The sequence below is a fragment of the Typopeltis vanoorti genome, chromosome 2 (genome assembly GCF_054136105.1).
Source record: "Typopeltis vanoorti isolate ZY-2024b chromosome 2, IOZ_Tvanoo_1.0, whole genome shotgun sequence".
Classification (NCBI taxonomy): domain Eukaryota; kingdom Metazoa; phylum Arthropoda; class Arachnida; order Uropygi; family Thelyphonidae; genus Typopeltis; species Typopeltis vanoorti.
Genome location: NC_143550.1, coordinates 29,102,866 through 29,129,475, shown reverse-complemented (window position 1 = coordinate 29,129,475; position 26,610 = coordinate 29,102,866). Strand labels below are relative to the sequence as shown.

The 26,610-nt window shown below is 35.0% G+C and overlaps 1 protein-coding gene across 1 annotated transcript in view; it reads right to left on the bottom strand.

Annotated features, from left to right (window-relative positions):
- Positions 1-26,610, bottom strand: part of LOC150108900 (chromatin remodeling protein domino-like) — a 731,915-nt gene that overhangs the window by 624,606 nt on the left and 80,699 nt on the right. The window contains exons 5-6 of the mRNA XM_090410792.1: positions 9,309-9,622; positions 1,257-1,442 (exon numbers count right to left, since the gene is read on the bottom strand). Coding sequence (XP_090266918.1) covers positions 1,257-1,442; positions 9,309-9,622 — 500 coding nt within the window. The remainder of the gene's footprint in view (positions 1-1,256; positions 1,443-9,308; positions 9,623-26,610) is intronic.

Below are 26,610 nucleotides of genomic sequence, written 5' to 3'. Positions count from 1 at the left end.
TTTCATCAGGCATTTGATTCAATCTGTAGAAGAGAACTATGGAAAATGGAAGAATTTGGAATTCCAACAAAACCATAAGAATAATAAAGAATCTGTATGAGAAATCTAAAAGTGCAGTACGAGTGGAGGACACCTTAACCAAATAGTTCCACACAGAGAGCAGAGTAAGACAGGGATGCAATCTGTCACCAGACCTGTTCAATCTTACACTGGAAGAAGCAACCAATAAGGCCTTAAACAATGAAGACTCCGGAATCAAAATATATGGGGAAAATGTGACAAATTTAAAATTTCAGACGACATTGCATTACTTGCAAGCACAGAAGAAAATCTACAGCGAATTTCTGATAAAATAAAGGAGGAGTGTATAAAATCTGGATTAAACATAAATATAGACAAAACAAAAATTATGCAAATATGAAAAAGAAGCACCAATCTGAAAATTGAAATTGATAGTAAGAATCTAGAACAGGTAGAAAACATCACCTACCTTGGAGGAGTTATTGAGTACAATGGTGAAATTATAAAAGTTATATAAACAGACAAATCAGTCAAGCATCCCAAACTTTTGGACGACTTAATAAAATATGGAAGTCAAGAGACATCAAAGTAACTAAAGTAAGAATCTATGAAACAATGGTCCTCCCAATACTCCTCTATGGAAGTAAATGCTGGAATCTCAAAAAGGGTGAAGAGAAAAAATTATTAGTTACTGAAATGGGCTGGCTAAGAAGATTACTTGGAGTATCTCTGCTGGATCGACTAAGAAACGAAGACATAACGAAACGACTAAAACAAGAAATAACAATAATAGACAAAATCCAAGCAAGAAGACTGCGATGGTTTGGCCATGTGACCAGAATGGGAACAGAAAGACTACCATCTAAAGCCCTGAATACGATGGAAGGTAAAAGATCCAAAGGACAGCCCAGAATTAGATAGATAGACAAATTAAAAGAGGACCTGAAAACCAAATCACAACAAGCGACACCAAACCGGACAGAATTGTTCAGACTCGCCCGGGACAGACAGAAGTGGAAAGAGTTCATTCGGCCTCATCATCATCCACATAGATGATGGAAGAGAGAAGAAAAAGAAGGTAAATAAGACTGATCTCAGATAACATAGATGAATTCATAAAAAATCCATGATATTTATGAATTCTGAGGATTTATGAAGACTCACAAATTTTGCAAATAACATGCACATCATACATATATTTATGATATTTCAAATTCAAAAATGAAAATAAAAACCTTCTTTGCTGCAGCTTTCTTCCATTTTCGTTCTTGTGCAAAATCTGTAGCTAGCCATACCATTTCTTCCAATAAATAGTCCCAGTGTGCCTTGCTACGGGGTGGTTCTTGAATTTTCGGCAAACGCTTCATTGACCACAGTCCTTCTTTTCGAAGTTCTGATATCCTCTGCATCACATAAGCTTCCTAGAAAGTAAAGGAAGATACAAAATGTGTGTGTATGCACACACAAACACACAGGAAAATGCTTTTAGTAAAAGAATACTTTTTATTTTGCAATTAATGGTTAAAATAGTCTCCTTTAAATGTTTAATTTAGAAATGGAATCTAACAAAAGGGAATCAAAAGAGCAGATCATATGAGCTTTATGTACAAGACTCTCGATAATACTTATCTTCTGTGAAGAATGATGGAGAAAGAACAAGTGAATGTATCTGCCATGATCTGTGGAATTTCAAATTATTAAGGTATCCAAAAAAAAAAGAGCAGATGGTTATTGGATTAATGTTCAATAGTGAATTCGATACAGAAGTACAAGGAGTTTATTTTCTCTAGAAGTTTCACACTGTCCATAATTCTGACAGTGTGAAACCAGACTGAAATATACCACTGACAAAACAAAACCATATATAATACTTATTGAATAAAATTCTATATTATATGAGGCTGAGGAAATATGGTATGGTACAAAAAATCCCATTCAGTACATGTGCTAAGAGATATGCAGTTTGACTGCATCTACATTAATGGAAGCACACATATAGAGTCTATGCCATTACATTTAGCTTTAGCAATGGTGTTGACATTGGAAGAGAAGACGTTTATTGCTGAGCATTATTTTCATTCATACGGAGTTGGTAGAATAAATTTCTTGAGACCTGAATTTGTCCATGTGACACCTCTTCAAAGTGAGAAAATCATGCATGATATGTGGTTTCTGGCCATGGCATAATTGGGTCCTACTTCATTGAAGATGGTGGTGTAACTGTTACCTTGAAATGCAACTGCTACATCAAGAAGGTGCTGGTTCCATTCACCTAGGATGTGGATAAGATGTGCTGTGCAAAAAACATTCTATTTCATGCACAGCTATAGCAACAAGATGAAACAACGTGTCACACAGCACATGATTCTAGAGCCAGAACTCATTTTGAAGTTCACAGAATTCCCATACCCGCCACATTCTCCTCATCTCACATCATTTTATGCCTTTGTTTGGGGTATGTTGCAGGAATGGGTATTCCCCCATGACCCAAATTCAAACCTCGATGAATTAAGGGATAAAATTACACGATATGTCCAGCAGATATCCCAACTCCAAGATGACAGAGAACATGCAATATGAAATCCATCTTGAAGGCAAGGTGCCCATTTCAAGCATGTAATCTATCGTCATTAGCACTTTATTTGATCAAGATTCCACCAATAGTCATGGATGTATATATCATGTGTAAACATGTATTTCTTTGTTAACAAATCCATTTACTTCATAACATATACCATTGTAGTTATTCAGCACTTTTTTCCCCTACCATACTGTATAATATAATGTCAAAGGCACTATATCAAGAGTCTTGTACATCGAGTTCATACAATCAGCTTATCTGAATCCCTTTTGTTAGATGAACTGAATAAAATCAAAAGCAATATAATGTGTAATTGGTACAATAAAACTACTATTTGATAAATTATTGATAATTATCCTCCCTTCTACTAAATTACAATCCGATGTGAGAAGAATTTCAATATCCTACCTTAAAGGGGCCTCTAAACAAATAGCATGGATTCTTTGCAAATTCAATCTATGAACTTCCTTCAAACCAGTTAGGTTTGAAGTACCATTGTACATATGAAGTACCTTCGTACCATTCATAAAGGATACATATTCACCTCTTTCTTTACCAGGTGTCTGTCAGGTATCCTGCTCATGTCATCTTTATCATTTCGGATAGACTGGCTGTTCTGGCTTGATTAGAATCAAAGAACATCAAAACTATATTGTGTCTTTAGAATCCGGTAAGTCTGGCTTTGCTTCTCATGCTATTCATACTATGCACAGTGCTCTTTGGAAGCAAACAAAACTTCTTCATTCCAGCAAGTTCAAATTTAATCATCACTTCCTTGAAACATGAAATCGTCCGGACTTCAGTCACTTAAGACCGCATGCCAATCTCTAAGTTTTGGGAAGCGATCACTATTAAATGTTCATAAATTTTTTTTCCCTTAATAATTTTTTTTTTTTTTTATCTATGCAACTTTTACAATTGTTCCTTTGACCTCTAATGGTGCAATCATATACTTTAGATTCAACTGAGATGCAAGCTAGTATGACCATGCATAGTGACTTTATAACTTAACATTCATATGATTTATGACTCATTATTGGGATGTTTTGAATATAACACTTGATCTCCCTGGTGATATCCACATAACATTGGATGAAATATAATGGAGTTTTTGAATAAAATTCTATATTTTTTGTTACATGTATAAGTCATGAAAGTTTTTAAATGTCTAGTAGACATGTTCCATTAAAACTAATTAAGACAAAAATATGATTAGCAGCAATAGATGGTGTGATTCCCCAGTGAGCCCATACACTCACTGCAGAAGGGCTCGACACACAACAAAAGACCAGAGTTTGAATCCTGTCTAGGAATCAAAGAACCTTTATTACGGCTTTTTAAACTGAAGGTAAGTTAGCAGGTCTCCAAGATAGCCTGTTTTCTTCTCAGGTAAATTGATCTTAACACAAACAAGAAGATGGAATTAATGTATGCAGATAAACTTTTCCTAATTAAGCTTAGTGCAAATGCTACTAGCTTGGTTTGCCTTTGAGTTAAAACACTTTGGAGATAATATATAATCATAATAATAAAGGGAATCCGTAAAGGTACATTTTCATATTTATTTAAAATATAAAATATTTTATATTTACTTAAGTTAAGGGATATTACATCCCATATTGTTTCTTAGCCGAATAAGAAACTCAAAGAGTTTCATGCCGAATATAAAAACTATATAAAGTTTGGCAATTCCAAGCGTAAGCAAATACCTGGATAGTGCAGCATCTGACCCATTTGGTAGTGCAAGCTGAGGCAACTCATAGTAAGGGTGGAGCAAGCTCTGATCACTATTCTTGGTATTTACCCATAATGTGAACTTAGCTCCTAGGAGCTGTATTACTGTTCTACATTATGAGAGAAGGAGCTAAGTTCACATTATGGGTAAATACCAAGAATAGTGATCGGAGCCTGCTCCACCCTTACTATGAGTTGCCTCAGCTTGTACTACTAAATGGGTCAGGTGCTGCACTATCCAGGTATTTGCTTATGCTTGGAATCGCCGAACTTTATATAGTTTCTATATTTGGCATGAAACTCTTTGAGTTTCTTATTTGGCTAAGAAACAATATGGGATGTAATATCCCTTAACTTAAATAAGTTCATGTCGCCGAATTGAAGCCTTTGGCTCTTCATATAATTAGTAATTTTATATTTACATTTTTTTTATATTGTAATTATTCCCATTTTGCACTGGGTGGTAAGAGAAACATTGATTTCCATTTTATTTTTGATTTTTTTTACTGACCAATAGCAAAATAAAGATAAGTTCTCCTTCAGTTTTCCCAAAAAGATTTAAACAATAAAAACCAAATATACTTGAATAACAATAAATTATATTATTATTTGTAATTACAGTTCAGCATATAGTTAGCAATAACTATATACTGAACTCCAACTGTTCTCAGTAACAGAGAGAGAGTCTGCAAGAACCTAGTCCAATTATTCTTAGAAAATCTTTTCATGAATTAAACCTATTAATAAATCAAGAACTATTTCTTCCCCTTCCCTTTTTTTTAACATAAAATTTCAAAAATTGTTCCAGTCACATGACTACCTGTCAAAAATAATTTCTACCTCTTTCATGGTCGAAAGTTTCAGTTCAACAAATGCCTCATCTGCACATTTTGCTGTTTAACACTAAAGTATCCCTGTTTCTCTCAATCAAAAACAAGAAAAGCTCATGCCTGTCTCTGAAAGTAGCAGAAAACGATCACAGAATCTGATTTAATATGGATAAGGATAAAATTTGTGTACTCTGAGCTTGATTTGCACAAGATTGGCTGAATATCAAAATTCAGATTCCTTCATTCACTCTTCTCATAAAGGAAAAATATATATATACTAATGTGTCCCTAGAGTTCAAAGAATAAACAAGATGGTAGTGAAATGAATGCACAATACTATTGAGGAAGGGATACTTCAGAAGATGATGATGTGGATAAATACTACATACATAAAGATGATGCCAGTTATGAAAATTGCATGGAACAGGCCAGAAGAGTTACAATTACTGTACAGAAAGCAACTGTGAACATGAAAACAAATGGGCTCTGCCAGCTAAAGACAACCCAAACAATTCTGTTCGTATCTTTCAAGTAAGAAAAGAATTAATATGAAAGAATAACTCACCTTAATTCAGATGGCATGTGGGTGATAGATGAAGAAGAGATTGCCGATTAATGTGTCCATTGTGCAACAAACCATCAACCAGGCATATCCAACACAGAACTCAACCCTGCATCTACAGCAGGTGAATAAACTCAGGTGTATGATTGCATTCTTAAAATCTTGTTAAAAAGTAAAGGAGCTGTTGGAGGTGTATTAAGAATTTTGTTGATCATCTTGGGTTCATAACTGGTAAAGGCAAAGTTATGCCTCAGGATCTTAGTTCTTCATTTCTGTTACGTGTTTGTAGCCAGTATAAATTGGAGGAATATGATGCTCCCAAGTCAGTACACCTGTGTCCTAGGGAAATGGCTGTGAAAAGGAAATCTGATGGAATTTAAAAGAGACGTTGTAATAGGATGTCATGTTGCAGGCCTATCTGTTTGGCAAACTGTTGACAAATTTGGCCATTTCAGGTCAACAATCGGCGATACCATACTGAGATGAAAGCATGCGGGGAGTCAACTACAAAGAACAACATGTAAAAACCACCATTTGTTGGCCAACATGTTGAATGCACAAGTTCCTGGCATCAACTGGAACATGAATCTGCACAAAAACATTCAGAACTGAGTTTCCACACAACATTCAGTGGTGCAAAGAGTATGTACAGTGGGATATGGAAGACTGGAAAGCCATGTTATGGAGTGACGAATCACACTACACCATCCACCAAGCAGATGGAAGAGTATGAGTGTGTGCCAGATGCCTGGTGAATATCTCTTACCAGAGTGCATAACCCCAACTATGAAATTCAGAGGTGGCAGTGTTATGGAGTCTATTTATCCTGCTTTAGCCTCAGACATCTGTTTGTAGTGCAATGAATGTTGAACTCCTAGAGGTATCTGAACATTCTGGACAATACAATGCTTCCTACTTTGTGGCATGTCTATGGAAATGACCATTGTCTCTTTCAGCAAAACAATGAATCATGTCAGAAGGCTGCTGCTGTAAATGCATGATTTGTGGGAATGAATGTCACCATACTTGACTGGCCTCCACAGAATCCTGATCTCAACCCCTACTGAACATTGTAGGATAAACTAGAGCATTGGGTGAGGTCAAGAAACATCCACCCCATAATAATCCAGAACCTCATTATGTGCCTACAGGAAGAATGGCCCAAAATTACCATTGATTGCTATTGTATGCTTTTGGAAAGTATGCCCATAGGACTGCTGCTGTCGTCACAGCAAAAGGTGGGTGTACATCTTATTAAGGTGGGTGGCATGGTTGTTTTTTTCTTACACTATGGTGTGTGTTGACTTCTTTTCAAGCAGTGTATATAGATCACATCACAAATAAAAATAACACTAAATCTAATTCAAAACCGGAGTTGATGATCTCGGGAGCTTTACTTTATGCTGACGATGTTAGACTCTTAAATAAATCCAGCACAAGTCAACAGGATTCCTAAACTAACTAACTTCTGTAAGAAATGCTACATAAAATTCATCAACAAACGGCAAAGATTATGAAAACAGGGTGGAATATGGAAATTTCAACTGCATCCTGAATGGAGATCCTCCACAACGAGTAAAATATTTTGGTACAATTTTTGGTGAAGGTGAAAAGTGGACAAAGACAGCATATACATAACTACCAATAAAATAAATTTATACAGAATAAGAGAAATGCCTCAAAACACTAGCAACATTTAGCAACTTAACTGATGTTAGATTAGAAATAAAAGTAATTTAAACACTAAGATAACAGAGAAGTGAAAATTCTAAAAAGACATGAACAAATGCCATCAATGACAGAATCATATTCAAAACGAAAAAATGAGGAAGGAAAAGGAACTTGACATTATTAGCATTTAGGATATGTGTGAATAAACTTAACATCAAAGAGTATGGTCCCTTAAACAGAATGAGAGAGAGTAACACTTATTAAAATATGCCTTTTTGCTGCCAGGATGGCAGGTAAATAACTCAGCGAGGACTGAGATCTACACAGACTGATGCAGTCAGAGAAGTGTCTTAGAATACTGAAACAGATCTGCCAGTTGGAATCCTGACAAGTATCAGAATAATTTAGGAAAAAAATTATCATTAAAAATTAATAACAAAATTTTCACCTGTGCTATAATAGTATCCTGTACACCCTTGATGGTACAAGATCAGGGATATGAAGAAGAGATAGAAAATAAACAATGAGTTACTAATGATTAATATTTTATTTCTGTCACAGAGACATTATCACGAACACAATATAAGAAATGTAATGAGCATGTAAGCAACACAGAAACCAAGTAGAAATGAAAACCTGAAGTCCTACAAATGGTGGTGATAGGCAGCCTTAACAGGTAAGCAAGTCTTATAATTACAGTTTCCCATATCTTTGGGAGTTTAACACAAACATGTTTATATTAGTTTGCTTTTTAAGCTCTGCTGTTCATTCAAAGTCTAGTATTCAAAAAATCTTAATACTATTATTTATGTGTGAGACATTGCAGAAAAGTAGGCATCAGTAATCTATTTAGAGCATTTTAATCAACTGCTTTTGAACTATATCATCATTGCACATAGCCTAAATATCTTCTGAGAGGAATAACACTCTCCTTAATCTTTTATCTTGTTCAGTCTCTACTGACAGTATAATTAATGTCATGTAATTTTACATGAAGAATGTCAGTTAAGCCACAATTCTGAAATAATCAAATTATGAATTTTAATTTTTCTAAGCTATAGATTTTCAAATTACACCTTAACTTCCAATGCAGCATGCAAAAGAATACATTTTTGGCTCTACAAACTTGCTTCCAAGGAACTCAGAACCAGTATATTTCAGGTATTTCCAAACTAATTTCGAAAATTCTCAAAAAGTAGAATATAATGGTACATTTTTGTCTTACCAATAGACTATCCTCGTGGCTGCCTTCATTTAAGAATAAACAATCGTTGATCTATCTCTTCCAGGCATATAAATACCATGTTATTTATGACTGCATCTCTTTTACTTTGAACAAACTTGTGCTCTGTGAAAAATATATTACAAGAACAGCAATCATGTATCACTAATAATGCGAGTTCTCTACCAGAAGATTCTGGTAGAGAACTCACCAATTCCATCAATGCCACTTCAAATTTAAATGCCTACTCAAAGAGCATGCCAAAGTTCTACCACATTGACCTAATTTAAAACTGAATGACTACATCTTTCTTTGTCAAAAAACTGGGGAAGTCTCATTTTTATCTGCCATCATTAGTTTTCTCTCATCAGTGTGGTGCAGTGCTCCCACCCACATTCTCAAGGTGAGAAAAAAAAAAAAAAAAAAAGCTTTCAAACCACATTCAAATATGGATATCAAATTACCTAGAGGATATAGATCTTCCAAGGATGAAATAAAGTACACAACTTCTTACTTAAATGGACTGTTTATTTGTATATATGAAAACATGTAAAAATGTTATAAGACATCCTCTTTGCATATCAGAATAATATCAAGCTTAAATAAATTAATGTCCCAAAGTTACATACCATAGTTAATGTAATTTAAAAGTTTAAAACACATAATAGGCACAAAATTAATACACACCTGTTTTGCTCTCTCCACTATTTCTTCTTGAGAACCAATTGTTGAATCATAAACTGCTGAAATTGAGTGCTGCCTTGTAGGAAGCTTATTGGCAGAAAATGACAAAATCTGTGCTGATTTGATTATTCTTGGTGGAGTAGTAGTAGTAGTAGACGCAGCTGATGTTTGAGGAGAAATTGAACCTTTTAATGACAGTGATACTGGCGAAGTGACACTATTTCGAGGTGGTACAGTTTGGGAATGACTAGAAGATGTAACAGTGACTGTCTGTGATTTAGATAATGGAAGTTTTTGGTCACTTGGTACTGTACCTCCTAAAATAAAGTTACAATAACATTTTGCATCAAGTGTTTGTTTTTGTTTGAAATACTCATTAATATTTTCATAAACTTATTACTGTTGAAACATAAGTGCATTGTATGATACAAACCTATGTGCCACGCTTAGAGAGTCTTAAAGAAGAAACCACCGCAAGGTATGAGCAGGGCCCATGTTTCTCAGAAATCATGACAAATCAAAATTTATATACCATTAATTATTTATTATCTCATCAGTGAAAAAAAAAAAAAAAAAGTTATTCTTCATAGAAAATTGCAGCAAGTGGTGCTAATCACTTTGCAATAATTAAATGTGCAATAAGAATATGGAATCATATTCTTATTACAGGATGTCTAACATCTTGAAGTGGTTCTCTGAGGAAGAATAAAACACTATGTATGATTCTATCAAACCAGAGTGAAAGAAATTTCACATCAACCAAGTTGCCTAAACAGTGGCCATATGAAGCAGGAGGAGTAGATGTTTGAGGTTGTCCAGTTACAATGATAGAAGGCAACAGGCCTGGATCGAGTTACATTTTAAATCAACATACAAACTCAGCACATTGCCTCAACTACTTTGTTGGATTTCTTTTGGAGTATTAAGTTTCTGTAAGGACAATAAGTAGCTGATGAACGGAAATGAATTAAGCTGGTGTGAATAGAAAGTTCTCACAAAACAACTTTTTTAATATGCTCAGATAATTTCTCATCACAAATGATTCTAGGAACAAATACATCTCCAATTATTTAATACTGTCCTTCACTGGAGATATATTTGTTCCTAGAATCATTTGTGATGAGAAATTATCTGAGCATATTAATAAAGTAGTTTTGGTTGCTTTTCTTTAGCCTTCTTTATCCAGTATTAGTGCCTGCATGCACATATCATTGCTTTGTGATCCCTAATGATGTAAATGTAATATTGCCAAACTACAGGCAGTATTAATTAAAGTTATTATAATTAATATTTCGTATACATTTTAATTTCCTAAAAAATAATAGTTATGTATGATAGCCAATATATAAGCCTTTCAACCTGAATTATGCAATGAAAGTCAAGATGAGTAAAAAAAAAACAGGTTGCCTTCAAATAACTGCCATCACCCAAAAATATTTTTATTATATAATTTTAGATTCCATGCCAGTAATGACCCCTGTGACTAGCCAGAAAATGTGCAGGAATGGTTATAACAATACCAACAGAATTTTCATGTTTAGATCCAAAATGAAGAATTTGTCTAAATAAGCAAAAAAAGCTGAAACAAAAGCTTTGAATGACACACAGTGTACTATAACTATAGAATAACACGTATGCCACAGTAAATATTTCGCCTTATGTATCATTAGATATCATCAGTACAATTAACGAACAATAATAGGAACTGAATTAAAAAAAAAAAAAAAACAGTGATGTGCATGCTTAAATTGGAATCCCTCTATATACACAGTCAAGTGATCATGGATTAAAACTACTGTGAAAATTAAAATTAATTAAATTAAAATATAACAGATCCTATGGTAAAACCCCAAGCTACTACATTCCATATATAAACTTGAATTTTTATATATAGAAAGTGCTGAAGCTTTACTTCATAGACCTAATCGTAATTGGAACAACTGTCTCACTATTCCAAAAGTTTAGGAAATTTTTATCCTCAATTCTATTAAATAATTTATCTGTTATATTTTAATTTAATTTATAATTAATTTTAATTTTGCTCAGTAGTTTTAATCCATGAACACACAGCTGTATACATAGAGAAATTCCAATTTAAGTATGCGTGCTAATGTTTTTTGAATTCAATTCCTATTGTTGTTCGATAATTGTACTGATGATGTCTTATGATACAAGATGAAATACATAATAAAAAAGTTATTTACTGTGGCATGCATGTTATTCTATAGTTGTGGCTACCACACAGGTTTCACTAAAATATATAAAATTAAAATAAAACACAGTCCACTGCGATTTCGAAAGGAGATCTGGTAAAATTCTGGTAAAAGTCATTTAAAATTTCCAGCTCTTGCGACTCATTATGGCAAACCAGTATATTGTTTGCAGATACAATATAATCTAACATCTACAGTCTTAAGCAAAATTAAATATTAACTGAAATACTTTTATAACAGCAGCTCTGACCTCATGATATGATAAAACAGAGATAACTGCTTTCATGCAAACACGTTTTGATTAAAAATTAAAGATGCCAAAAAATTATATTCTTGGTTTCATCCTTTATCCAAGTGTAATCAAACAAAGTTTGCACATGAAGTCACTTTACCATTGGGCTAATGTATATAGAGGCTGATGACTTCACATCGATTACCTTAGTATCCCATAATGCAATGCATTATGGGAAGAGCCACTACCCAGACCGGTTTCGAAATTTATTGGGGTCTCATCAGTGGGAGCCAGATCCAGAAGTGATAACAAGGTTGAAGTAATGCAGGAGTCATATTTCCATATACAAGTAGTCAAAAGGCATCACACCTTATTACTAAAATAATTTTAGTAATAAGATGTGCTCTATTTCAGTTTATTTAAAATAATTCTCTAAAATAAAACTATTTAAAATAATTTTAGTAATAAGGTGTGACACCTTTTGATGACTTATATATGGAAATATGACTTCTGCATCACTTCACACTTGGTATCACTTGTGGGTCTGGCTCCCACTGATGAGACCTCAATAAGTGTGGAAACCTCTCTGGGTTGGTCCTCCCCATAATGCATATCATTATGGGGAGGGTCAACTTATCATTGCATGGGATAATAAGGCAATTGATGAGAAGTCATTAGCCTCTACATACAAGTAGCCCAGTTGTGAAGTGACCTCACACACAAACTTTGTTTGCTTACACATGGATAAAGGATGAAACAAAGAATATAATTTCTTGGAATCTTTAATTTGTAGTATAACCAAGTGAAAAAACTTTCAACATTTTCATTATGCAATACCATTACTAACCACAGATGAATCTAAGACTATTTTACTGATGATGTTCATAGCAGCTGTAAATTCGCATTTCAAATGCAACATTTGAATGAATGAGAGAAAGCCAAACTTGTTAAGTATCATCAGAAAATAAACAGAATACCAACATGAGTATGGCAATTATTTAATGTCCTCTACTAAGACCAATTTAAAGTACCTACACATTACAAGTCATGTAGGGTTTAAGACCCCCCCCAATCCTTAGCCATACATAATCAGAGTTTACTACAATGAACAATGTTTGCACATTTTGCTAATTGATGCAGATGCTTGAACATTACTATTGGGTTCAGTCTAGTCTACTATCTAGCAGCCAGTGCAGTGAGGATAAAAACATATTAAAGCTATAACAAAAAAGATGAAATGTTTGGTCTCTCTTGCCACCCCGCTTTTCCCATTGGTATAGCATAAATCTAAAAAAAAAAAAAAAAAACATATCACATAAAAGTGATAATGAAAAATAAAACCAGTGCTTTGCTCTAGTGTCAAAACATGCTGGTAATCAAAGTACTTATGCAATACCATATAATGATCTATTATCTAAATACAGCCTGAAACCTCAACTGTCTACAATGGTTCACCCATAAATAGCTTCTTATAGCTTGATGATTTAATATCTGATAGATATATCAAATAGGCAATAAACTCAGTTCCATCAGTCTTGGACCTTCAGGACCTAAAACCAAGTCAGGTATACAAAGCGATTCATTCTTCCTTTGCAATCTCAAAAATTGAATATCTACAGACCTTTTTTAGGCCTAAAATTTTCTCAAGTAAATTGCCAGTCATTTACTACATGATCCCACATCATTTTGACATGTCCCTTAGTAACTGATTCCAGGGACACAGTAAATGTAGCCTTTAAATGAATTTAATCAACCCCTTAACATAACAATTTTCATCTAGTTTCCCCATATAATCATGTCTGTAAGGTCTGTAACTTACAAAACCAGAAGACCGAACAACCAGTAGCAGTGGGTAAAAAAAAAATACCAAACACTTCTAATTTATGTAAGAAATAAGAGTTCTGATATAGAGAAAATAACGATCATCAAATTCCTGACATGTATCCTCAGGGAGGGAATTAGTAATATTATTAGAGTTCCTGCAAAACAATCTGTTCTCTCTCAAGATTACAGTATTATAAGATTTTATATTTCTGTCTTCTAAGTTCCTTTTTGCTATTAAACAAACCCAGATCTTGGTGTTTTAGTGGGTCTTTTTTCCTGCCAAAAAAAAAAAACTTGTCATTCTAACCTTTTCTCTCCCATTCTGATTAAGTGACCATGCCACCTAAGATGAGCTCTGCTAACACATTCCCAAATGCTAACAATGTCAAGTATTTTTAGTTATTATCCTCATTTTTAATATGACATTTCTACTGATGATATCTGTTCAATCCCCTAATCCTCCTCAGAACTCTCATATTTGTGGTTTACCATCATTTTCTTATTAACCTAGCTCTAAGATCCATATAATGGTTTGAACACTGTCTTCTATATAACTCATTTGGTGTTTTAACTAATTTCTCTCTTATTCCATAGAAATTTATTCAGTTGGCTACTAAATAATCTGTAGTCTATTTTCATATTTAATTTGCTATCTTCACTAAAAATTGTGCATAAATAGTTGAAATATTTTACTTGTTCTACAGATTCTCTATTCAAGATGCTGTCGATGTTTTCAATCTTTTTGCCTATATTCACGGCCTTTGTCTTTTTATTGCTGATTTTCATACCAGATTTATTATGGAAGTGATTCAACTACCTCAGGGTATCCTGCAGATTTGTAGTAGATTTATTTAGAAGTATAACATCATCTGCATAAAGTAAAGAGATGAGATTAACATCTCCAATTATGATATCAAGCCTAATGCCTGAAAATAATGTGATCCATACAGATGAATCAAACATCTTCCTGTACCTTCTTCAATTCTAACTGCTGACTAACAACTTAAATATAGAGTACATATTACTTGATATAATGTTCCATTTATACACCATGTAACTACAGCAATTTGAATAGCGTTTTCACTCGGCATCTTGTCGTGCCTTTTCTAGATTTAGAAAACTCAAGTACAGATCCTTGGTATATTCCCATGATTTCTCAACTATTTGTCTTGAAATGAAAATCTGATTCTGACAACCTCTAGCTGGCCTGAATCCAGCATGTTCTAGCTTCTATTCCAGTTTTTCTTACCTGTTTCTAATGCAAACTTGCATAAATCTTATCTGGATCATTCAATAGTGAAATTCCTGCATAATTCTCACATGCAGTTTTATTTTTCTTTTTTATAGATGATACTCTGAGAGATCTACTTCAATCATCTGGAATTCAACCCTCTGACCAGGCCTTCTAAATTATGCAGTATAGCCAATGTAAAACTTTTATACCTCTGAAACTTTTGAGCATTTCTGTTCGAATATCATCTACTCCAGCTCTCTTAAGGATATGCTGAAAAACTAATATGTCCAGATCTTTTTCTTCTTCCAGTAAAAAGGTTTAAAAAATGTCCAAGAAAAGGTCATTCATTATTTCTTTCCAATTCCATTGTAAATTTTATTTTTTGATGATGTGAGGTGAGAAGATGGAGAATTCATGTTCATTAATTATATTTCTAGACCAAAATTTGCAGCAGGATTTGAACACTGAGATCTGTTCCAAAACATTGGCTTACAGTTATTCTTATTCCCATTTAAAAAAAAAATATATATATATATATATATATTATTTTTTATTATTTTTATTTTTTGAAGTGCAATAATTTTAGGATGACTAGCCTCATCAGTCATCCAAGCAAAATATTTTTTAGACATTTTACTCATATATATTGAAGCAGAAATAGAATACAATTTTTCAGACTTTCTAACTTAATTTAGAAACCAATGGAGTACAACTGATCATATATTTCCAATCCATATCATTGGAGAAAAACACATAGAACACAATAAACTAATGTGAATAATTTTATTCACCTACTCGGATTCTATTTTTCATGACATTATTTGGAAAATTCTGAAACATTATGGAATAGATAGCAAAATAACACAATGGATTGAATCCCTGTACTGATCTGAAAGGATGACTGAAATCAAGTGGAACTATAACACTTCCTTTCCAATGGAGCATTGAATGAGATAAGGATGAAAATTATCAACAATGTTATTTAATTGCATCCTTGAATATGCTGTAAATGAAATCTTGGAGAACAGTGATTTGGAGTAACAGTAGGAGAAAGAAGAATAAACCATCTAAAGTTTGTTGATGATATTGATTTCCTAGTACAAAACAAATCACATCTTCAGAAAATGACCATAAAATTAGCTCATACCCTCAAATAATACAGCCTAACCATAAGCACCCAAAAATCAAAAACAAAGACAAATACCTGTGCTCTTGACCAAGAAGGAAGTGCTTTGGCTGAAACTGAAAAAAATCCTATTCAGATTTCACTCATAGAAGAAGTTGTTCAGTTTAAATACTTATGCAATATCTTTAATAAAGATGGAAGATCAAATCAGGATATAAGAACAAAAACTGCAAAAGCAACAGAAGCATTCCAAAAACTAAAACCACTATGGACAGATAAGTTTATAAACAAACAGATTATGTAATATTGACAAGCTAATTAATTCGGTACTTCTATATGGAAGTGAAACTTGGACCATCTTAAAAGAACATGGTAAGCAGTTGTTGACGTTTGAAATGAGGTACTATAGCTGTGAGTACTAACGATAGCAAACAAACATATTACAAAGTCTGAAGTAAGACAAAGAATCAGTCGTCTGACCAGTCCAAGTGATAATAACAAAGATTCAAAGGAATCATTCCAGAGTAATTTAATAATAAGGTGTGACACCTTTTGGCAACTCGTATATGAAAATATGGCTTCTGCATTACTTCAACCTTAGTATTACCTATGGGTCTGGCTCCCACTGAAGAGACCTCAATAAAGGCCGAAACCGGTCTGGGTGGTGACTCTTCCCATAATGCACAGCATTATACATGTCTGCAAGGAGATGTGCTTTGCATTACAGGATACTAAGGCCAGTGATGTGAAGTGTTAGTGTCCTGACGTTACTTCAGGTACAAACTTTATTTGCTTACACTTGGATAAAGGATTAAACCAAGTATATAATTTCTTGGTATCTTTAGTTCAAAGGAATCATCTGGCTTGGTCATATCAGCAGAACTCATGGTCTTTTCAATACAAGTTCTTGAATGATATATTCCAGGAACTCACAAAATATGCATACCTAAGATAAAGTGGATAGATAATTTAAAAAAAAAAAAAAAACTGAACGGGTAATTCACTTACAGAGTTGAAAGCTGTATCAATCAAGGACTGACTGGATGATTTTGGTGAGAAATAATTTGATATCTATTCAACGATCCTATTGTGGACTGAGGGAAGAAGATAACTTCCAGACTAGAAATACATCATCATATACACTATCTACCAATATTATCCAGACACCTTGTAATTGGAAGTTATGGAACATTCCAGGTTTGTTAATAACATAAAAACCATGTACGGATAGTAGGAAGCAGTATTTCATCATAGCAGTTGAATACAAGTGGTATGGCAACACGACATGAACTCAGTGACTTTGAGAGAGGTGTCATTGTTGGTTGTCACACTGGTGGCATGTCCATACATGCCATTGCCACTCAACTGAAGCATCCAAGTTGGTGATGTGATCAATAAATGAAGAGACATTCTAACATCACTAGTGCAGGAAAACACCCAGGGCGGCTGCCGAAAATGACTGACAGGGACAGGAGGGTGTTAAAACAGATGGTTTGGAGTGGGATCACTGGTCGTTGTTCGTAGTTCCATAAAGGCAGCTCAATACCTTGATATTCTGGACAACTGGCAGAGACCTTTTGTGATGAGTTCCAGAGTGCCACTAACACCATGGTGAGCACCAATACTGTATGAAAAGAATTCCATTTACTGGGTTTTCACGGAAGTGCAGCAGCACACAAACTGAACATCACAACAATGAACGAGGCGGCTCATCTGGAATGGTACAAAGAGCGTGTAAACTGGAAAAATAAAGTGAAAACAGTACTCTGGAGCAATGAATCAAGGTTCACCTGTTTCCAGCCTGATGGCAGAATTTGGGTGTGGAGGCAGACTGGTGACTGCTTGTTACCACATTGTGTTTGTACACAGGTAAAGTTTGGTGGTGGAGGAGTAATGGCATGGGGTGCATTCAGCTGGTTTGGAGTGGGACCACTGGTCATTGTCAGTGGTTCCATGAAGGCAGCTCAGTACCTTAATATTCTGGATAATCAGTGCTGCCTACACCGTGGAGCTTTTATGAAACGGACCAGTGTTACTATAAAGACGGCAATGCCCCATGCACCTGTTATGGAATGGTATGAAAAGATGGGTGTTAAATGACGGTCCTGGCCTGCACAGGGTCCTAACCTGTGGGATCAATTGGAGCACCGAATGAGGTCCAGAGCAATACATCCTCAATCTGTTGCTGAACTCAGTGCTGCTTTGATGGAGGAATGGAGACAAATTCTACCTGATGCCTGCAGCACATTGGTGGAAAGCCTCCCTCAAAGAGTACAGGAGGTGATGAAAGCAAAAGGTGGACACACCCGATATTAGGGTTCGCCTAGTGGTATCAACTGTAAATTGCTAAAATATCCAGACAATTATTGGAAGATTGTGTGCGCGCATGCACGCATTACAGATTTCAAGTGAGCTGGGGACATCAGCTTCACACCTTTCCACGTTTGGTTACTGGTGTAGATATAACATCTAGATTAGTTCGAATATCTGATGAAGAAATATTTAATTCCAAGTAACTTTTGGGCTAAATGTGGAATAAGTTTGACATACAAACAATATATCTAATGTACATCTTTAATAGTACTCTGATATGTTTAGATATGTAGGAAAACTCATTCAATCCACAACAGATAAAGATTAAAAAACACTAACTCTAAATCTAGTGATGTGGTTTAGTAGATTTTTTTTTTTTTTTTTAATTTTAAAAGGGTAGTTACTTAAATATAAAGAGCTAATAAGCTTCATTTTGGCGATATAAACATTATTTAAATCAAGGGGATATTAAATTCCACATTGTTTTAAAACCGAATAAGACACTCAAAAATTGGAATCAGAGAGTTTCATGCCGAATATAGTAAACTATGACGTATCAGCGACCTCTAGCGTTAGCTAATGCAAGTGACCATAGTACGTGGTACAATACCGGAGAACTCGCAGCAAAGTCGGTAAAGTTCTGATCGCTATTCTTAGGTATTTTCCATAATGTAAAAAACACATTTCCTAGGAAATGTATGCTGTTATTGCATTATGGAGGGAGGTCACTACCCAGACAGGTTTCAGCCTTTTTTGAGGCTTCATCAGTGAGTAGCTAGACCAAATTAATACCAAAGCGTATAGCGAAAGGAACTTATACTCTGTTATATGAGTTTCCAAACAGGTGCAACCATTAAGTTACTTAAATATAAAAAGCTAATAAGCTTCATTTCGGCGATATAAACATTATTTAAATTACGACGACTTATATCCTCTAAGAGGGGAGGCTTTGGAAGGCAGTGACACTAATGATTTTGAAAGCATATGGTGTCAGGTAGTGATGGGCAAGACAGGATATTTAGTGGGGTGTTGCTACAAACCAAGGAGCACAGAGGGTAGGGACATGTTTAGACAGTTGAGCTTGGCAAGTGCAAGAAGAATGATTGTTATGGGAGATTTTAACTACAGCAGTATAAATTGGGGAGAGGACGAAGCATGTAGCAATAAGGGAATGCAATTTCTAGAATTCTTGAAGGACAAATGTCTTAGGCAACATGTAATAGAGGGAACAAGAGGTTCAAGAGTTTTGGATTTGGTCATAGCATCAGAAGAGTTGATAATAACTGAGATGACATCTCTCCCACCAGTTGGAGAGAGAGTGACCATGTGGTTTTGACTTGGAAGATGAACAGACATGCAGGAGTATCAAAGAGACGGGAACATATGAGGAATTATAAGGCAGGTGATTATAATAGTCTTAGACATCAACTTGGGGAAGTTTCATGGAGGGAGGAATTGGAAGGCCAGGATATCATTAGTGATAGGGAAATTGTGAAGGAATATTTGTTAACAGCAATGTTAAGTTGTATACCACGAGTGAACAAGAGGACACAATTCGGTGTAAAGTGGATGACAAACAATATTAAACAAGAGCTGCATGTGAAAAAGAGGATATGGAAGAGATATAAAGAGACTGGTGAAGAGCAGATGCATGAAGAATATAAGACACAGGCCAGGAGAGTGACTAGTATGGTAAGGAAGGCAAAACTGGAATATGAAAGAGATTGGCCCTAAGATCCAAAGAAAATCGTAGGGAATTTTTTAACCTATGTGACCAGTAGGAGGAGAAATGATTGTGGAAGAATGACATTGTGGGATAAAAATGGGAATAGAGTGACTGATGCAGAGGACATAGTGAAATTGTTCGATGAACACTTTATTGGTGGGGAGTAAATTTTAATACTAGAGGGATAGGGCAGTTTGAGGTTTAGAGGTGCAGGAGGAGAGCATGTTCCAAATACTGAGTACTCTGGATGTCAGGTAAATCTGTGGGACTGGATGGTATTTCACCACGAGTTTTGAGAGAATGTGCTAAAGAACCGACAGCTCCTTTGACCTGGCTTTTCAATGAAAGTCTGGAAAGTCTGGCATCATATGGGAAAGGTGCCCAGGGAACAAAGGAAGGTAAGATAGTGCCATTGCATAAGGGCGGTAGCAGACTGGAAGTGTCTAATTATAGGCCAGTTTGTGTGTCACCAGAAGTTAAGATCTTAGAGAAATTAGTTATGGACCATATACAACATTGGGCAGATGAGGGTAATGTTATCTGTGAGAGTCAACATGGATTTGTGAAGGGGGAGCTCTTGTTTTGGTAATATGCTAACCTTTTATAATAAAGTTACAAGAGCATTAGATGAGGGAAAGGCATACACTGTGTTTTTCTTGGATTTAGCGAAGGCATTTGACAGGGTGCCATATGATAAGCTGATATTTAAGTTGCAGCAAATGGGTTTGGATGTCAGTCTGGTCAACTGGATTCATGGATTGGTTATTAGTAATAGTGCAGATGTGGTAGTCATACAAGAGGATTTGAATAAGCTAGACAGATGGGCAAATGAATGGGGGTGTCGGTTTAATGCAGCAAAATGTAAAGTCTTGAGGTTTGGGACACACTGATGGGACGCTGAATACTATTGGAGGAGCTATACTGGAGGAAGTAGGGGAGACAAGAGATCTGGGGTTGATGATCGATAGAAACCTGAAATTCAGGGGACATATTGCAAAGATGGTGAAGGTAACACAGAGGATTGCTGCAATAATGAGAAGGACACTGACCTGCAGAGATAAGAGTTATCATTCTGTTGTATAAAACCCTGAACAGACCACACTTAGACTATTGTTCTCAGATTTGGTCCCCAGGATTTGATGGGGATAAATTAACTTTGGAAAAGGCACAAAGGCAGATAACAAAGACAGTTTCAGGACTGTACAATGTTAGTTATGAGGATCAGCTGAGGGAATGTGGACTGCGGAGTTTGGTGGAGAGAAGAAGAAGGAGAGGTGATATGATTGAGACTTTTAAACTGTTTAGAGGTGGTTACAGGGTTGAAACTGGAGAGCTCTTTTGCTTGGTTGAACAGCAGGAAGTTACGAAAGGAAACTGTGAGCAAGAGGGTGAGGAGTGGTTTCTTAGAATGGAGGGTGGTTGAACCGTGGAATGCATTGCCTGATAGAGTGGTGAGAGTGAGAACAGTCAATGAGTTTAAAGAGTGGTATGATAGACTTTGTGTTTCCTAGGAGGGACCTCCCACAAGTCTTGATAGACTTTGTGTTTCCTAGGAAGGACCTCCCGTGATGAGTCTTTTGACTCCTTGGAGGCATAAATAATAATAATAATAATATTACTCATTTCCTTGTCTTTCTCACAACTTGCTATAGATAGTACTTATTTAATGTTCCACACACTTGCTAACCTTATTTATCTAAAACATATTACTCAATTTCACGTCATTCTCATATCTTGCTATAAAGAGCATCCTGTTTAAAGCAAGGTTATTGTACACATAGCAGTAGTGTACAATAACCATTTTCCGAGTTCTGACAGAAATTTTAATTTAAACTACTACAGAATACAAGTTGGTCAGCTAAATCCCAAATTACAACCTTGCTATAAAGAGCAAGGTTGTAATTAAAGAGGAGGTCCTAGGAAGGACCTCCCGTGATGAGTCTTTTGACTCCTTGGAGGCATAAATAATAATAATAATAATATTACTCATTTCCTTGTCTTTCTCACAACTTGCTATAGATAGTACTTATTTAATGTTCCACACACTTGCTAACCTTATTTATCTAAAACATATTACTCAATTTCACGTCATTCTCATATCTTGCTATAAAGAGCATCCTGTTTAAAGCAAGGTTATTGTACACATAGCAGTAGTGTACAATAACCATTTTCCGAGTTCTGACAGAAATTTTAATTTAAACTACTACAGAATACAAGTTGGTCAGCTAAATCCCAAATTACAACCTATCCTTGTTCAGTAAGTAACAGAGTGTATCATAAAAGGGTAAGGATGAGACATTATGCAAGAGGTCAAAGTCAGTTCTCCGTATTCATGAAGGTTATTTGAATTGACTGTATGTTAAAGTGCTGATTTCATTATTCCATAATAGTTTTCAACTGCATACTTTCAGTAATTAAAGTATAAAAAATGCAGAGATTTTGGGTATACTCTGTTTCCAAATGCATGTTTTTTTTGGATGTTAAGGTACAACAAAACCTGAAAAGGTGCATTAAACAATTTTGTGCAGATCATTAATTTCAACTCTCAAAAACAGGTTTTGTCAAAAAATGTGTTCATTTAAGTGAGCAGATCTATAGAGAATGATATCCGATTCACAGATTTTGTGAACTGCAGTTTGTCCAACCACAAGTTCTTCAAGGACTCTGGTTGGATTTTATAAAATTCATTATTTAGAAACAAGAGAGCCAAGTGATTTCATTTTGGCTTCAATTAAATTAGTCTACAGTATATATATTATAATAAATTTAGTTTAATCCATTATCCAAGTGTGAGCAAACAAAGTTTGTGCCTGAAATATCTTCAGGACTGGGGTAAGGTAGTACAACACCAGGAAACTCATAGCAAAGGTGGAGCAAGATAACATCACTCCTATCTCAGTATCTCCCATAATGCAAAAACACATCTCCTTGCGGATATGTATAATGTTATGCATTAAAGGAAGGGCCACTACCCAGACTAGTTTCGACCTTTATTGAGGTCTCTTTAGTGGGAACTTGGATAAAGGATTAAACTAAATTTATTATAGTTTAACCAAGTGAAAAATAAACTTTCAACATCTTTCTCTAAATCCAGAGTAATTTAATAAAATGGTGGCACACCTTTTGGCAACTCCTATAGGTAAAGATGACCTCGCCATTGCTTCTGCCTGGTATCTCGACTTCTGGGCCTGGCTCCCACTGAAGAGACTTCGATAAAGGTCGAAACTAGTCTGGGTAGTGGTCCTTCCCTTAATGCATAACATTATATATATCCGCAAGGAGATGTGTTTTGCATTATGGGAGATACTGAGAGAGGAGTGCTGCTAGCTTGGTCCACCTTTGCTATGAGGTGCCCGGTGTTGTACTACCTTACCCTAGTCCTGAAGATATTTTCAGGCGCAAACTTTGTTTGCTCACACTTAGATAAAGGATTAAACTAAATTTATTATAGTCTAACCAAGTGAAAAATAAACTTTCAACATTCAGTATATATACTAAAATTTATATGTAGGCTATCATCATCAATTTCCTGATATACACCCTCAATGAGTGTAGTGTACAGACTACTATGACAGTACTACATGATTAAGTTCACATTATTAGAATCTTATCAACAATTTTGTTCGAAATTAGTCTATTGCTTGTCAGCACACCAACATTATCACATCTAAGATTTCAGTCTTTTAAGGCACTTCGGACCGATCAATCCACCTAGATTTTGAAGTGATGCCAATTTGCCATTCAAACACAGCTTTGTATTCTTGAATGCTAATGAGTTTCTTCTTCATATCTTCAGTTTTAATATGATTCAACACTGCTGCTGCTACCAGTTCAGGTCCTTAATTTTTCACGTAACTCTCATATAGTGGTCTATAATCTTTAATCAGGTGCTTTTATTCCTAACCGATACTGATATCTATAACCCCATCCCAGAGGTGTAGTCCTAAAAGAAATAGTGCCAGGGATCTACTTTGGAAACAAAAATCCAGAGCACGAAGTGAGGCATTATTATTATTGTGATATGCGACGGCCATATGGTAGAGAGACTGTCTTGTTTTCTGAAACGAAAATGGCAAAAGTGCAAGCTGCCATTTTTTGACCGAAAGCTGGAAATGCATTATAAGTCTCATTACTATAATTCTTATAATTTATTATAATGAATTTAAAAATGTTGATAGTTTTAAAAGAGTACCAGTGCGTCACCCTGGAGTGCCCTGGCTCAACTACACCCGTGCCCTATCCATAACTTAAAACTGGTCGGAATACTGTATTTGTATACTACAAGTTTAGAGTTTTAGCTAATTACCCTCCTATTCCATATAAATTTAATCAGCTGACTTCTCACCATACTACCTTTGCTCGTTTTCCATCTTCACAAAAAACTGTGCCAAAGGAGTGCAAATATTTTATTTGTGCTATATATATAGTTTCTCCAATGAGAATGCAGCTGAAGGGTTTTTTTCCCATCTTCCTACCTATTACCACAGCTTGATCTTATTATTACTGATTTTCATACTAAATTTGTTATAGCTTTCATTCAATTTAGATACTGAATCCTGAAGACTTGAACTGGATGTGTTTAAAAGTACATCCTCTGCATGAAGCAAAGAGCTAAGTTTGACATCTCTGATTCTAATATCTGGTTTAATGCCACTTTCTTTCATAATGCGATCTATATGAACGATGAGTAAAAGTGTAGATAGTGTGCACCATTGTTTTATGCCTGATTTTTACATTAAACTATCTTCCTGTATTTCCTTCAATTCTAATTGATGACCAATTAGAATTGAAGTCATCAATTTGGGCACAAGGTGCCCAAAAGCTTTTCTGTGGGCACCTTGTCATATGTCTCTTCCCCATCTCAAAACTTAAGCACAAATCCTTGTTATATTCCCATGATTCCTCAATTGTTTGTCATAAAGGGAAAATCTTATCTTGACAATCTCTATATGGTCTAAATTCAGCTTGTTCTTCTCCAATACTTTTTCTTTCACAATTTTTCTTAGTCTCTCCTCAAATATCATTGCATAAATCTTACTTGAACACTTAATAAAGAAATTCTTCTGTAATTCTCACATTCAACTACATGACCTTTTTACTAATGGGAACTATGAGAGATTTACTTTAATCACCTGGAATTATGCAGCGTAGGCACTACAAAACCTTTATCCTTCCATGCGAGAATTTCTGGTTGAATATCATCTAATCCATGCAGGGCTAGAAATCCACCCACCACAGGCAAGTTATCAAAGACAAGTGGTGAATGAGATTTTCAGTCACCTTCCAATGCATTCAAAATATTTTCTTTTCTTTGGGTAATTTACAATTTTATTGAAATATTTTAATAATATCATCTTATTTGTTGTCAAGTTATATCATCACGGGTGGCTGCTAACAAATTTATCACAGAAGTTTATTTCCAGAGAGTTGGAAATAAAACTTCTGAATTTCTTTTTAAAGGGTCACCAAAACACTTGCAAGTTTGGTTGGGTTTTTCTCTTAGTCATAACGTAAACCAATCATCTTCACTTTTCCATCCTTTTATCTCCTTGAAGTTCATGAGGTTCATGACTTTTTTTTTTCTATATGAAAGACTAAGAAAAAATGAACAGTCATTAAAAATAGAATTGCCTGCATCTTCTTTCCCTACCAATTGTCCTGTTGCCATTGTTTTAACATAATCAATAACTTTTAAATGTATTTCTTTCTATATGAGACTTCATAAATATCCAGTACTGAATTCCAAAAATCTCTCTCATTTCTCTCCCATCAGTATTAGTATTCTTTTTACTATACACATTCTCCACTACAAGTCACACTTCTGGTTTTCGTTTGAGTTATGAAGAAAGAAAAATGATCTGCCATTATATGTTATAGTTACAGTGTTTTACTTGAAAAAAAACCTTGCACACTTAATGTGAGTAAGAAAACAAGTAAGGTTTCCATATCATGAATGCATTTAAATCAGGGGGTCTTCAACCTTTCAGACAGTGCAGGCCGCATTAAAAATTTCAATGAAGCACGTGGGCCAATAAGCTATACTGCAGCATTTAGAATTGTAAGATGCTTTCAAGATTCACAAGGAATGCTGTGCATTTGATACTTTACATAAAATCTTATAAAAATAAACAAACTCAGCTTTACGAGCGTAGGTAGGAGTCGGGTTCATGATAAGTAAATACAATCAATACTTGAACAAAGATAATTTAATGAAGAAAACATTCATTTTTTACAATGCAATGGGAAACTTGGCAATGCTTTTCCTTGATCAGCTTGTCGATGTTGGCATCAATGTCATCAAGTTACTATGTGCAGAGTATTCTCGAGATGTTGGTCCTTAATGTGAGTTCTTGTCTTGGACTTCATATGCTTCATTCTGGAGAAGAACTGCTCACATAAATATGTGTTTCCTAACAAAGTACACATCTTCAAAGCATGCCGGCAAAGATTAGGGAATGTGTCCTCAGAAATGTAGTCTTTGTAAAATGTAAGCGAGGGCACATTTAATAATTTTTCTCTCAAAGAAGAGCTGTTTTGGAGTTCAAGCAGCTCCATTTGTACTGAGCCTGGCATTTTGGCAGCATTGATACTGAATGACATTGAAAATAAATCTAAAGAAGACTGCTGGTTACAAAAA